A 15,087-nucleotide genomic window follows, 5' to 3' on the forward strand; every position below is an offset into this window, starting at 1 on the left:
ATGAAATTTGGTAGCCATGTTCACCCTCAATAATTTTCATTACCTCTCATTCGGTGGTCTTTTCTGTGTCATTCTGCCTTCTGGTCAGATAAAAAAAGAAGACAATAAGAGTTGGAAATCTTAACAAGTGAGTCAAATAAAAGGAAGCACACAGATATTAAGACATAACTGCTTCAGTAGTCATAATTAGCCTCTAACTGACAAAAGGATACTGGAACAAAAAGCTACAAACATCAAAAAGCTGCAACTTGGGAAGCCTGCCGTATACAGTGCTCAAAAAAAATGAAGGAAACACTTAAATCACAAATCGAATCTCGATGAACGAAACATTCAAGTGTTAACTCTTTACTGAGTGATACTGTGTAATTCCTTGAGAACAAAATGACGTAACAACGGTCAATGGAAACCAAAATCACCAACACTGAAAATCAAAGTCAAAAAGTGAAATTACAGGCTGATCCAGCTGACGTGAATTATATATACACATACTGTACATGCACCACCAGTCAAAAGTTTTAGAACACTCCAGTTTTTGTGAAGAGGAGACTTGGTTCTGCAGGTTTGACAAAAGAATGGCTCTCTTATTGCCACTCGCCCTAAGGACACAAAAGAGCCTTAAAACCAAGATTTGCTTTTTTTTCGACCTGCACTGTTAAGCTGTGCTTGAAACTGTTGTGCTGTGAGGGGCTTGTCATGCAAGCTGGTGACCCTCAGAAACTTGTCTTCTGATTGGCTGGTGATTTTGGCTTTGCCAGATCTCTTCCTATCAGAGTTTCATGCAGTTTCTAAGTGTGGATTGTGTACGACACCACTGTATTCACTGACACTTTTTTGTAGTTTTTCTAAATGAAAGGCCTATACTTCGAAGGATATTTATGCTCTGTCTCATTTCATTTGTTAATTGCCATTATCATTGGAATATTGTCCAAGTAGTACTTCAGAGATTGTAATAAAACAGTCTGTTTCAACTCTGCTTGACGACAGACAAGAGGGTTTTGAAGTAATCAACAGAAGTTGGGACACCTGTGCAAACTGCTTGCTTCAACTTGCAAGATGTAATTTACCTTAATTGCTGCATAACATCTATAGGTTGTAACCTATTGGTTGCTCCCTCATGAGCGCCTACTTGTAATACTCTGATATAACCTTTTTCAGTTTTTGCTAACCTAAATTTTAAATTTAAACCAATTTCACCATTTTAGGTCATTCGTTGCATTTCAGCCAATTAAATTCGAAATAAAACTGTTGAATACTGAGGTGTTCTAAAACTTTTGACTGGTAGTATACATACTGTACATACAAAGTGTGGCATCTCATAGGTTCTGGTGAAGGGAAACACAGGGGGGAGACTGAGGGTGTGACACAACATCCTACCTTTTCCCTTAGAGAGGAGGAGAACTCCTGAGAAGATATGTGACATCACTTCCAGCCCTGAGGATATTAAAATTGCATCTTACCTGGGAATTGGCGTTCGGATGTTGCAAAGAATGAAAATAAAAGTATAGCAGCAGTTAGTGCAAGAGAAATTCTGGAAATGGAAATTAGGTCAATGTCTTGCATCTTCTGAATTTATAATAAAATTAGGGTTGAGTGGGAGAATCTGATTACGCCATTTCTGCTTCACACTCTGATACAGTAATCCAATTTTATATTACCATATGTGACTGTTCCAAACGTCTTCCTTTTAAAAATTATGGAATCGGGGGGAAGGCTACAAAAACATTTCTGCAGCCTTGAAGGGCCGAGCTAGTACTTAGAGCAGCAGGGGGCGCATACCCTGAGGTCTGACTGTGGATCCCTAATCCCCAGTGCAGTGACAGGGGACACTATGCTGTAAAAATCATGCCATCCTTCAGATGAGACATAAAACTAACTCTCTGTGGTCATTAAAATCTCTGGGCATCCTTCGTAAAGAGTTGGGTGTATCCCAATGTCCCAATGGTAAATTGCCCACCATGGCCTGGTCATTCTCACCCCTTCACCACCTAACATCTAATGTGCGCAGGGAAGTCTTAACACATGGACACGCTGGGCAGTCGCTCGGGGGCTATGTTGTGACTTGCTGAGTGGTTGTGTAGGTAGGGACCCCAGTGCACTGCTTTGCCCTGGGGGCCTATAATGCTGTTAAGACAGCCCTGAATGTGTGGCAAGTGTACTGGCACAAAATGGCTGCCATCACCTCTTTCAGGTGGAATGCTACACATTAGGGATGGCTTCACTGTGTAAAGAGCCATATAAACGTTAAGAATAATTATGAAGCGTAGCACAATTGGACAAGATATTATATATATTTTTAACAACAACAATATTTATATAGCACATTTTCATACAAAAGATGTAGCTCAAAGTGCTTTACAAGAAAAAATATAAAAATAGAATTAGGCAATACTAATTAACATAGAGTAAAAGTAAAGTCCAATGGCCAGGGAGGACAGAAAGAAACAAAAAAACTCCAGATGGCTGGAGAAAAAAACAATCTACCGGGGGTTCCGCGGCCACAAGACCACCTGCCCGGACCCCCTCTAGGCATTCTACCTAACATAAATGACCTCAATCAGTCTTCATGGTTTTCAGGGTTCACATGGAAAAACTTGATGATGCTGGTCATGTGGACCTCTGGCCTTCAATCCATCAATGGAGGGACGTCATGGTGCCCTGATCAGGTGGTGATGGCGCAGATCGCCACCACGGAAAACCGGAAAAAGAACAGAAGAGAAAATAGGGGTTAGTACGGATTATGGAGCCACCATGAATGATAATGATAATTAATTGAATATGCAGAGCATCAGGATTAAACTAAGATGAAGCTATGAGAAGGCCATGGTTTTTAGCAGTTTTTTTTTTAAGTGCTCCACTGTATCAGCCTGGCAAATTTCTATTGGTAAACTGTTCCAGATTTTTGGTGTATAACAGCAGAAGGCCGCCTCAACACTTCTTTTAAGTTTAGCTCTTGGAATAATACGCAGACACTCACTTGAAGATATAAGGTTACGATTTGGAGTGTAAGGTGAAAGACATACCGAAATATAAGATGGAGCAGATTATTGAAGGCTTTATAAACCATTAGCAGTATTTTAAAATCAATTCTAAATGACACAGGTAACCAGTGTAGTGACATCCAAACTGGAGAGATGTGCTTGGATTTTCTTTTCCTAGTTAAGTTTCTTGCAGCTGCATTCTGCACGTGTTGTTATCGATTGATGTCTTTCTTAGGAAGTCCTGTTAGGAGTGCGTTACAGGAATCTAGCCGACTGAAAACAAAAGCATGAACTCATTTCTCAGCATCTTTCAAAGTTATAAGAGATCTAACTTCTGATATATTTCTTAAGTGAAAAAATGCTGTCCTAGTGATCTGATTAATATATGATTTAAAATTTAGGTCAGAGTCAATACTTAGCCCTAAATTCTTTAACTCTGTCTTGACTTTTAATCCTAATGCATCAAGTTTATTTCTAATTCCCTCACTATATCCATTTTTCCCCAATCACTACAATTTCTGTTTTCTCCTTATTTAGTTTGAGAAAATTACTGCTCATGCATTCAAAAACACAAGTAAGACATTGGGGGTCAGTGAACCAAGAGAGTCAGGGTCATCAGGCGCTAATGATAAATACAGTTGTGTGTCGTTAGCATAGCTGCGGTAGCTCACGTTATGCCTTGAAATAATCTGATCAAACAGAGCAGTGGACCCAGGAGAGATCCTTGTGGAACATTGTATAGAATGAACCATATAGAATATTATCCATCCATCCATTATCCAACCCGCTATATCCTAACTACAGGGTCACTGGGTCTGCTGGAGCCAATCCCAGCCAACACAGGGTGCAAGGCAGGAAACAAACCCTGGGCAGGGTGCCAGCCCACCACAGGGCACACACACACCATTATGCTTCCATTTAATTTCTGGCAATAAAATAGTGGGCTGAAATTTTTTATTGTTAAAAATGAAGGAGTTAAGGGAAAGTCATGTGCTCAACGCATCTGATTTTTCTTTTCTTTTTTTTGTTTTTTTTTAAGCCAATAATGCAGTAAAACGGCTGTGCACATTCAGGGGACAGCATGCCAGAAGCCTGATGGCGGCCACCCTTGGAGACTCGGCTGAAAGTTCAGCACAAGTGCAGACAGCTACAAGGTGTGTTTTGCATACAAATCTGCGGGCACATCTTTCAGGTCCGACATGTGCAAAGGCGCCCTGATTTACTTCGCAGGTTTGAATGATCCTCTCGGATTGAGATCGGGGTGCCAGCGCGCTTGGGAGAGCAAGCAGCGCTTTTTTGTCGCTCAGCTGACTGGACGGTAGGCAAAAATAAAATATAAATATACAGTGTATATGAGGGACCCTTTCAGAGTGAAGCACAATTTGCGAGCGACAATTACAAGTGAGAGGCTGAAGCACAATCTGCCAAGTTTACGGGGAAAAACAACGAAACGGACGGTAAACGGTTGATTTCTGATCCTCAACTTTTCGGTTCATCATTATAAAAGAATCGGTGGGGGGTTAAACCGAGAGAGGCACCCACGTAACATTCATGTGCCAAACTTGGGCAAGAAGCCAGAGCGTTGTGCAGAATGAAGCGCAGCGTGGGAAGGCTCAGAACAGCGGGAGAGATCGGGGGGAGGGGAGGACTCCGCCGTGCCCTGGCATCTCACCCGCGCGCGCCCGCCCCCCAAGCCCCGTCCCGGCCGGCCCACATGGCGCAGCCCCCCTCACGCTCGCTCCCTCACTCACTCTGCCAGGCCAGTGTGGCGAGCGACAGCGGCAGCGCACTCACTTACTCACTCACCCACGTACTTACTTACTCGCTCAGTCACTCCAGGAATGTTCTGAACATGGCTGCCGGCATGAAAGCGCACAAGAGCGGGCTGCTGGAGCTCCGGACCACTGCTGACCGCTGGGTGCGGGTTCTCGCCAGCCTCAGCGAAGAGACTCTAACGGTGAGTCCGGAGAAAGGCACTACAGAACCGCCGGTGAGCAGCAGCCCTGCCGCAACAGCGGGGACAGTGAACGGGGAAGCTGCACACTCGGGCTCGAGCTCTCCGATCCCCGACTCGATAGCCAACTCCAAGCGCACCGTGAGAGTCGTCAAGCAGGATGTCGGAGGGCTGGGAATCAGCATTAAAGGTAAGAGCTGCGAGTCGGAGGTGTGCCGCTGTCAAGAAAAACAACGTGCGGAGCGGGCGACGCGTCAACTGGTCGAAAACCGTCAAGAAGGGCAGGGGTGGGAAAAAAAATATATGTGTGAGAAACACGGCTTCCCGCCAGCGGGAACGTGAAGGTGAAGCACGATTTCGCGCCAGCGGGTACGATACGAGCGGGCGCGGGTGAAGTCGTCGTGCTCCTCTGGTCTCATTCTGAAGTGACGGACGAGTCGCGGCAGAGCTGTTAAGCCGCCCCACCACCACCACCATGTCACCTGATTCTGGATTGCGCCGTCTGGAGATTCAGCGCTTGTTTTACCGGCTGCCTCGGAAGCACTTTAAATTTCGAAAGTCTTTTTTTTTTTTGTATTAAGTTTTACATGTTTGGCGTGGAGACAAACTTCCATCCTACACGATTGGTATCGGAGCGGCGCAGCGCACTTCGTTCACCTCCCATGTGAGTCCTATACAATGATTTTGTTGTTTTCCTTTTAACTATTGATATTTTTTAAGTGTCTGCGATACGATTCTGACTTGTGAGAATAGCCTTCTAAAAGTAAATTCAAGAATGAATCGAACCTGTCAGCATCGCGAAGCGGTCCGCCTTAGAGGCAGGTTGCTGTCAAACTCCGATCTTGGAGGGTCTCCGTGTCTTTCGAGTTTTTCGTTCCAGTCTCCTTCCTAATTAGAAACCAATTACTGCTGTAAATGGAGCAGACATGTTTTACGTGTCGTTTAATTGGCTTTCTTTGTAAGGTGTCATAGACTGACCTACCCCAGCCACAAATACTAACCTTAAAGTTAGTGGGGTGGAGCATAGCTGCCAGTAGGTCCATAATGTTAATGTCCCCTAATGTTAAAAACGAAATTCCGATTTGCATCACGATAATAGAAAAGGGTATTAGTCGCCCGTGCTGTCCGTTTAGTACACAAGAGCCGATTCTTTACTCAAACCAGGATCAACTATGAAGCTTAAACTTCAGGGCCCTTAATCCTGGATGGCCCCCGAAGTGACTTTAGTCCACATTGCATAAAAATTTTGGGTGTTTACTATATGAGAAGGGTTTTGATAAAACTGCTACACATAATGCTTACATTTGTGGTGATCTGTCGTGGAACAACACCTTTGAAGAAGATAACGTGGCTACCCAGACCTCACTGCTGGTTACAAAGGAGCCCTCATGAAAGTTCAAGCTTAAGGTCCCCCACTGGGGCTGTCAAACTCAGATACTGGACGGCTGTCGGTTTTTGTTCCTGCCACGTTCTCAATTGACAACAAGACTATTGTGAATTTGAAAAATATATATTTTTGATGTACTTTGTTAGTCTTCGAGGGGAAGTTGTCTTTTCGCATTACCCTTGGTGGACAGAGCACAGGGTCAGCCATTGCACAGCAGCCCCTGAAGCAATTATAAGTTTAGGGCCCAACAGAGTAGGATCCTTTCTGGCAGTAGCAGGATTTGAACAGGCAGCCTTCCTGATAACAGCACAGAGCCACCACTCAGCACGTGCATTGATCATGATTGACTTGCTTGTTTCTTTTCCCCCCCCTTAAACAGTAAAAAAAAAAAAAAAATCTTTGCATTTATATAGCGCTTTTCTCACTACTCAAAGCGCTCAGAAATTGCATGTTAAGGGCCTTGCTGAAGGGCCCAACAGAACAGAGTCCCTTTTGGCAATTACGGGATTCGAACCGGCAACCTTCCGATTGCCAGTGCAGATCCCTGTCCTCAGAGCCACCACTCACTCTGAGTAAGGAGGTACAAAGGAAGCCAACAGACAGGCAACAATCTCAAGGGTCTCAAACAGTCCTTGAGGGCCACCACTTTAACTTAATTTCCAATGTCTGGTCTATCGTGGGACAATCCCATTGAAGAAGATAGCAGTGGTTACCCAGCACTCATTACTGGTAGCGAAGGGACCCCAAAAGTGTGGATTTTCGCCACTGGGGCTATCAAACTTGGATCCTGGAGGGCCACAGGTTTTCATTCCAGGCACTTTCTTAATTAGCAACAAGTTACTGCTGCCCATTTGAAATCATTTTAAAATAACACACATGAATTAATTATGATTGACTTGCTTAGTTGTTGTGGGCGGCATGGTGCCGCAGTGGTAGTGCTGGGTTCGCTTCCCGGGTCCTCCCTGCGTGGAGTTTGCATGGACACGGGTTTCCTCCCCACAGTCCAAAGACATGCAGGTTCGGTGGCATTGGCATTGTCCCTAGTGTGTGTGTGTGTGCCCTGTGGTGGGCTGGCGCCCTGCCCAGGATTTGTTCCTGCCTTGTGCACTTTGCTGGCTGGGATTGGTTCCAGCAGATCTCTGTGAACCTGTGTTAGGATATAGCGGGTTGGATAATGGATGGATGGATGGATGCTTAGTTGCTTTTTTTTTTTTTCTTAAACAATAAGGAGATACAAAGCAAGTTGACAGATGAGCAACAATCTCGGGGGTTTCAAACAGTCCTTGAGGGCCACCAACTAATTTCCCGTTTTTTAAATTTTTTAACAATTTGTGGTCTGTCGTGGGACATCCTCATTGAAAAAGATAACTGCGGTCACCTAGACCTTGTTTCTAGTTACAAAGGGGCCCCCCCAAAACGGTTTAAGTTTCAGGACCACCCAAAAATTAAGGTCTGTCAACGAGGCTATCAAACTCCGATCCTGGAGGGCCGCAGGTTTTCGTTCCAGCCCCTTTCTTACTTAGCAACGAGTTACTGTTGCTAATTTAGCATAATACACATGTATTGATTATGTTTGACTTGCTAATTTTTTATTTATTGATTTTTAATTGCAGTATACGAGCTGCGGTGGGCTGGCACCCTGCCCGGGGTTTGGTTCCTGCCTTTGCTCCCTGTGTTGACTGGGATTGGCTCCAGCAGACCCCCGTGACCCTGTAGTTAGGATATAGCTGGGTGGATAGTTATACAAAGCAAGTCAACAGATGGCCAACAAACTCAGGGGGTCTCAAACAATCCTTGAGGGACACCATTTTCACTCCAACTAAGCTGTCAATGAAGCACATTATTTCATTTTATGGCTGGTTAGTGTTCTCATTCTGCCACACCTTCATTTCCAAAACTGATTTCCTGTTTTGTCACCATCTAAATATTTAGTGCTCAAAGGCAGACCATTATGTAATTAATTAGTTAAATTAATTACAAACCTTCATTTTTGGGTATTGAGGTATTTTGTTTAGGCAGATATTGTATAAAGGATGCGGGTGCAAATGACATCTAAGTGAGCCCAGTCATCTATTGTTTGGCTGCTTGTTAAAGAAGAAATGCAGTAATTAAAATGGAGGTCCGTTAAAGTCATGGCAGCAAAGTGTGTTCCGTTATCATTAGTGATGGGTTATTAATGGATGGATGGATGGATGAAAATTTGCAGCAACTGTGACCCTCTAGGAATTGAGTTTGACCTCCATGCTGTATGCAGTCATTTGTACATACTTGCTGGTGGCTTTGTAGCATACGAGTTAGCACCGCTGCATTAAAACTACAGTGGCCAGGGTGCGAATTTGTGGACTGTGCACACTTTCTCCATGGCTGCTTGGATTTTCTACCCATATCAAGCCAACTGGTTGACTCTTTACTCCAAACTCAGATATCGGAGGGCCTCAGTGTCTTCAAGTTTTTCGTTCCAGCAGCTTCCCTAATTAGTAGCCAATGACTGCTGCTAATGGAGTGGACATGTTTTGCCTGACGTTTAATTGCCTTCCTTTTGTAAGGTTTAAAAGTCTTTTTTGTTTTTTTTCCTAATCAGCAGCCAGATTCTATCCATCCACTAGCTGAGTACCCGGCTTCGCCTGGTCTTTTCTTATCAAAACAAATGATGCACTTAATTAAAATAGCAAAGTTTAAAAATAGCTAAAGTATAAAGAACTAAACACTTCATCAAACACGTTATGAAAATAGACAAATACAAATAAAAATGTTACTAAACTCGCAAGTCGCAACCGATCACATTCACTGATAAACTGGAGAAGTCACCAAAGTTTGTTTGTGGCTGATTCTCATTTGTTCATTCATCAATCAATTTCCACGATCCAGAAGGGGGTGAGTTAGGCTTGATTTCACCTTACAGTATTTTTAGTCGACCAATGAGAAGCATGTGCACCAAGTTTCATCAGAATCGTTCCAGCCGTTCGGAAGTGATGCAGGAACATACAGTTGTGTGAAAAACTATTTGCCCCCTTCCTGATTTCTTATTCTTTTGCATGTTTGTCACACAAAATGTTTCTGATCATCAAACACATTTAACCATTAGTCAAATATAACACAAGTAAACACAAAATGCAGTTTTTAAATGATGGTTTTTATTATTTAGGGAGAAAAAAAATTCAAACCTACATGGCCCTGTGTGAAAAAGTAATTGCCCCCTTGTTAAAAAATAACCTAACTGTGGTGTATCACACCTGAGTTCAATTTCCGTAGCCACCCCAGGCCTGATTACCGCCACACCTGTTTCAATCAAGAAATCACTTCAATAGGAGCTGCCTGACACAGAGAAGTAGACCAAAAGCACCTCAAAAGCTAGACATCATGCCAAGATCCAAAGAAATTCAGGAACAAATGAGAACAGAAGTAATTGAGATCTATCAGTCTGGTAAAGGTTATAAAGCCATTTCTAAAGCTTTGGGACTCCAGCGAACCACAGTGAGAGCCATTATCCACAAATGGCAAAAACATGGAACAGTGGTGAACCTTCCCAGGAGTGGCCGGCCGACCAAAATTACCCCAAGAGCGCAGAGACGACTCATCCGAGAGGTCACAAAGACCCCAGGACAACATCTAAAGAACTGCAGGCCTCACTTGCCTCAATTAAGGTCAGTGTTCACGACTCCACCATAAAAAGAGACTGGGCAAAACGGCCTGCATGGCAGATTTCCAAGACGCAAACCACTGTTAAGCAAAAAGAACATTAGGGCTCGTCTCAATTTTGCTAAGAAACATCTCAATGATTGCCAAGACTTTTGGGAAAATACCTTGTGGACTGATGAGACAAAAGTTGAACTTTTGGAAGGCAAATGTCCGTTACATCTGGCGTAAAAGGAACACAGCATTTCAGAAAAAGAACATCATACCAACAGTAAAATATGGTGGTGGTAGTGTGATGGTCTGGGGTTGTTTTGCTGCTTCAGGACCTGGGAGGCTTGCTGTGATAGATGGAACCATGAATTCTACTGTCTACCAAAAAATCCTGAAGGAGAATGTCCGGCCATCTGTTCGTCAACTCAAGCTGAAGTGATCTTGGGTGCTGCAACAGGACAATGACCCAAAACACACCAGCAAATCCACCTCTGAATGGCTGAAGAAAAACAAAATAAAGACTTTGGAGTGGCCTAGTCAAAGTCCTGACCTGAATCCAATTGAGATGCTATGACCTGCATGACCTTAAAAAGGCAGTTCATGCTAGAAAACCCTCAAATAAAGCTGAATTACAACAATTCTGCAAAGATGAGTGGGCCAAAATTCCTCCAGAGCTCTGTAAAAGACTCATTGCAAGTTATCGCAAACGCTTGATTGCAGTTATTGCTGCTAAGGGTGGCCCAACCAGTTATTAGGTTCAGGGGGCAATTACTTTTTCACACAGGGCCATGTAGGTTTGGATTTTTTCTCCCTAAATAATAAAACCATCATTTAAAAACTGCATTTTGTGTTTACTTGTGTTATATTTGACTAATGGTTAAATGTGTTTGATGATCAGAAACATTTTGTGTGACAAACATGCAAAAGAATAAGAAATCAAGAAGGGGGCAAATAGTTTTTCACACCACTGTACATTTACTTTTTTATTTATATATAGATTAATTATCCAGACCCACTTCTTCCTAAGCAGGCTTGCAGGGGAGCTGGAACCTGTCCCATTAAGCACAGAGCACAAGGCAGAAACAGTCCTTGGACAGAGAAAATACACAGACACACATACACTGGGGCCAGTTTGGTATCGGCAATTCACTCAAGAAACCAGAGTGCCTGAAGGAAACCAAAGCAGACATACAATACAATACAATGCAATACAATTTATTTTTTGTATAGCCCCAAATCACACAAGGAGACCCTGCCTCTTGACAGCCCCCCAGCCTTGACTCTCTAAGAAGACAAGGAAAAACTCCCAAAAAAATGGAAGAAACTTCGGGAAAGGCAGTTCAAAGAGAGACCCCTTTCCAGGTAGGTTGGGCGTGCAGTGGGTGTCAAAAAGAAAAAGGGGGTCAATACAATACAATACGATACACAGAACAGAATAAATCCTACATACAGTATGAAAATATTACAAGTACAGAGCAGAATTGAACAGTAGATGATATCACATACAGGGGGTCCTCGGGTTACAACGTTTCGAGTTTACAATGCTCACTCCTATAAAAACTTAAAAAAACTGAGACATGAGAAGGAATAAAGGTAAGGATTTTTTTTACACTCATTTTTTCTGTTACTACAGTACACTATATTTATGTCCTTTTTCTGAGCCTTAGATTTTGTGTTTTTATGTTCTAGATTATGATTTTGTAAATGTGTTAAGATAGGTAAGTTACTTAGGCTCGAGTGTGTTTCGACTTACACCAAAATTCGGGTTACATCACTGTTGTAGGAACGGAACTGTGTCGTAACCCGAGGACCCCCGTAATAAGATTTGGATTTGTTTAGAGTCTGGGAGACCTCATCCATCAAGCTGTCTCCCCATTTGGCCATTCCACAGCTGAAACAGTGCTGGGCCAGCCAATCCGATGACAGGACCTCTCTTTCCCACGATTCCAGCGATCCTCCATCAGGAGACCACGACATGACATGAGGAGGACATGTAAGTTCCACGCAGGCAGGACCCGGGATGTAAACCCTGGCCTCTTTGATGTGAGACAGTAAGTGCTCTCACTGCCCCATCACGCTGCTCCAGCCATTTACTAGTGAGACTAGTGACAACTGGCCAGCTAACTTGATCCCGTTTACTCTGGTGTGCCCAGTTTTGATAAACATTTGAAAAGAATAAGTGAACCAATTCAGCGTTATTGTGGTTTGTCAGCAGGTTTTACAGAGAGAGACCACAGAGCCAGTCAGTCATAATCCATCCATCCATCCATCCATTTTCTAACCCGCTGAATCCGAATACAGGGTCACGGGGGTCTGCCGGAGCCAATCCCAGCCAACACAGGGCACAAGACAGGAACCAATCCCGGGCAGGGTGCCAACCCACCGCAGGACACACACAGACACACCCACACACCAAGCACACACTAGGGCCAATTTAGAATCGCCAATCCACCTAACCTGCATGTCTTTGGATTGTGGGAGGAAACCGGAGCGCCGGAGGAAACCCACGCAGACACGGGAGAACATGCAAACTCCACGCAGGGAGGACCCGGGAAGCGAACCCGGATCTCCTAACTGCGAGGCAGCAGCGCTACCACTGCGCCACCGTGCCGCCCCAGTCATAATCCAACCTGCCATATCCTAACTACAGGGTCGTGGGGGGTCTACTGGAGCCAATCCTAGCCAGCACAGCACGCAAGGTAGGAACAAATCCCGGGCAGGGCGCCAGCCCACCGCAGGGCACACACACAACACACCAAACATACACTAGAGCAGTGGTGGGCAAATTCAGTCCTGGAAGGCCGCAGAGGCTGCAGGTTTTTTGCTCCAACCCAGTTTCTTAATTAGAAAACAATCCGTGCCAATAATTTAATTTGATGGCTTGTTAGTTGCTTTAACTCTGCCATATCAGGCCATTCTCATATCCTAGATGTTCTTCCCCTTTGTAAGGATATCATCTGAATGATTTGAAGGCTAAAATGGAGTAAAACGCAGAGTATTTAATTAAAGCCAATAGTGCATGATAAAAACACACATGTGTAAATGGTAACAAGCTGCATGGCGAAAAGCGGCTTTCTTTTGTCATTTGAATCTTATTGCTAATAAAAAGCCATTAAAAACCAAGAGAACGGCTGTTTAAGACTAAAACAAGCAATAAGGGTTCAGAATCGTAACGAGCGAGACCACTAAAGTGAAGCACAAGTGTTACTTGAGCAATAAGTGCTTCATATTAAGCAATTGGGTTGGAGCAAAAACCTGCAGCCTCTGCGGCCCTCCAGGACTGAATCTGCCCACCCCTGCACTAGAGACAATTTAGGATACCCACGCAGACACCGGGAGAACATACAAACTCCATGCAGGGAGGACCCGGGAAGCGAACCCCGATGTCCTTACTGCGAGGCAGCAGTGCTACCCACTGCGCCACCGTGCTGCCCTTAGACTTGGTTATCTTCACATATCACATTCATAATTGTTTCTGACAATGTCTGTGTTCTTCAATGGAATGGGCACATTTCTGGCATCCTTTGCCGGTTTGCTTTTTGTCTTGTGTCTGACATGTTAGGCTGCTGCGCCCTCAGTTGCAAGGGTGTTGTTAAAAATGGCTGCCTCAGCAGACATAGTCAGTCTGTCAGTCAGTCATCATCCAACCTGCTACATCCTAACTACAGGGTCACGGGGGTGTCTGTTGGAGCCAATCCCAGCCAGCACAGGGCGCAAGGCAGGAGCCAATCCCAGGCAAAGCGCCAGCCCACCGCAGGGCACACACACAAACACACACTAGGGACAGTTTAGAATCGCCAATGCACCTAATCTGCATGTCTTTGGACTGTGGGAGGAAACCCACGCAGACACGGGAAGAACACGCAAACTCCACGCAGGGAGGACCCGGGAAGCGAACCCTTAGGGGTCTCCTAATTGCGCCACCGTGAGGCCACAAAAAAAAACATTAAAATCCCATCGCAAAGAACACAGCCATCAGACATAAAAAATGGGCACAAGTAAGTAAAATATGTCAGTAAGCATAATACGTATCATGTAACATCCGATTCTGCGTGTTGTACATTAAAAAAAATAAAAATAAACCGACATTAAGACTTGACCAATGGCTGACACAAATGACACCTGTTCCTCCTATGATTTAAGCCTGTAGAAGTTTATTAAAGTTGCAGATTAATAGCCATTAAGGTGAAGGAGTATTTGAATCGGTTGCTTTTTTATCTTGGAACAATGAACCGGTGACCTGATGGCAACAACTGGAATTGAGAATCTAGTGGGTGAGACCCGTCTGTTTTCTGTAATATCTGCTTAAAAAACAGATCTGCCTGTTAAAAACTTATTTTACTGCTGCATTTTTAAAATTTGTTTTAATCTCTTGTTGTTGCTGACATTCAGATTTCCATATACCGTACTGGGCCAGCAGAACATAAGGGGAGACCCAACACAAGATTTATTAAAGACTGACATATTGTTAGGACTCACATTAAAAAGACGTGGTTTCAGTAAGCAGATGTCCGATTACGTGACTTGTGGCTGTGGGGTATGTCGGATTTGCCGACTGCAGTTGCTTAGCTTGTCGCTGGACCATTTACAAGTGTAAATCTCTGGGCATATCAAATTTGGCGACTGCGCATGCAGACTTTCTAGCACTGTTGTTGTTCTTGACGCCTTTTCTGACAGCCAGTATCATGCTGTATGAAGGGTTAATAGGTACAATGAGTTCGGCTGCAATCTTTTCCCTTTTTTTCGTTTTTACACGCTGTTGTGGATCACGAGCCACAAGATGTCTGATAGACGCGCTTCTCTTCTATTTGTGAGGTCTAAGACGCCTGCATTCCGTTATATGCATTGCACTTCCGGATGACCATTCAGTAGTTTTCAGTTCTCTCTTGCACAACGAGCCTGTCCCTTCGACTACAGACAACACCAAACCTGTTTGAACTTGCAGGAGTGAGTCGCTGGGTATGTCACATTGGGCGACGGGCCTTCGTGGGAGTGCACAGTTGACTGTAAATCGCTGGGAAAGTCACGTAATGTGACCTCACTTTTAGACAGAGGAGAGGCACGGTTATCTCTTTTTGCAGATTGCTTCTGTATGTTCTTTAATAGTCAGTTTCGAGTCTGTGAGTGTCTCCAGATGTTTC

General features: G+C 44.1%; 1 protein-coding gene across 1 annotated transcript in view; it reads left to right on the top strand.

The window, feature by feature from the left end:
* Positions 1-4,594: 4,594 nt before the first annotated feature.
* The window catches only part of snta1 (syntrophin, alpha 1), a 73,792-nt gene continuing 63,299 nt past the window's right edge, over positions 4,595-15,087 (top strand). Inside the window, exon 1 of the mRNA XM_039767373.1 lies at positions 4,595-5,122. Coding sequence (XP_039623307.1) covers positions 4,693-5,122 — 430 coding nt within the window. The 5' untranslated portion in view covers positions 4,595-4,692. The remainder of the gene's footprint in view (positions 5,123-15,087) is intronic.

The sequence above is a fragment of the Polypterus senegalus genome, chromosome 10 (genome assembly GCF_016835505.1).
Source record: "Polypterus senegalus isolate Bchr_013 chromosome 10, ASM1683550v1, whole genome shotgun sequence".
NCBI lineage: Eukaryota > Metazoa > Chordata > Cladistia > Polypteriformes > Polypteridae > Polypterus > Polypterus senegalus.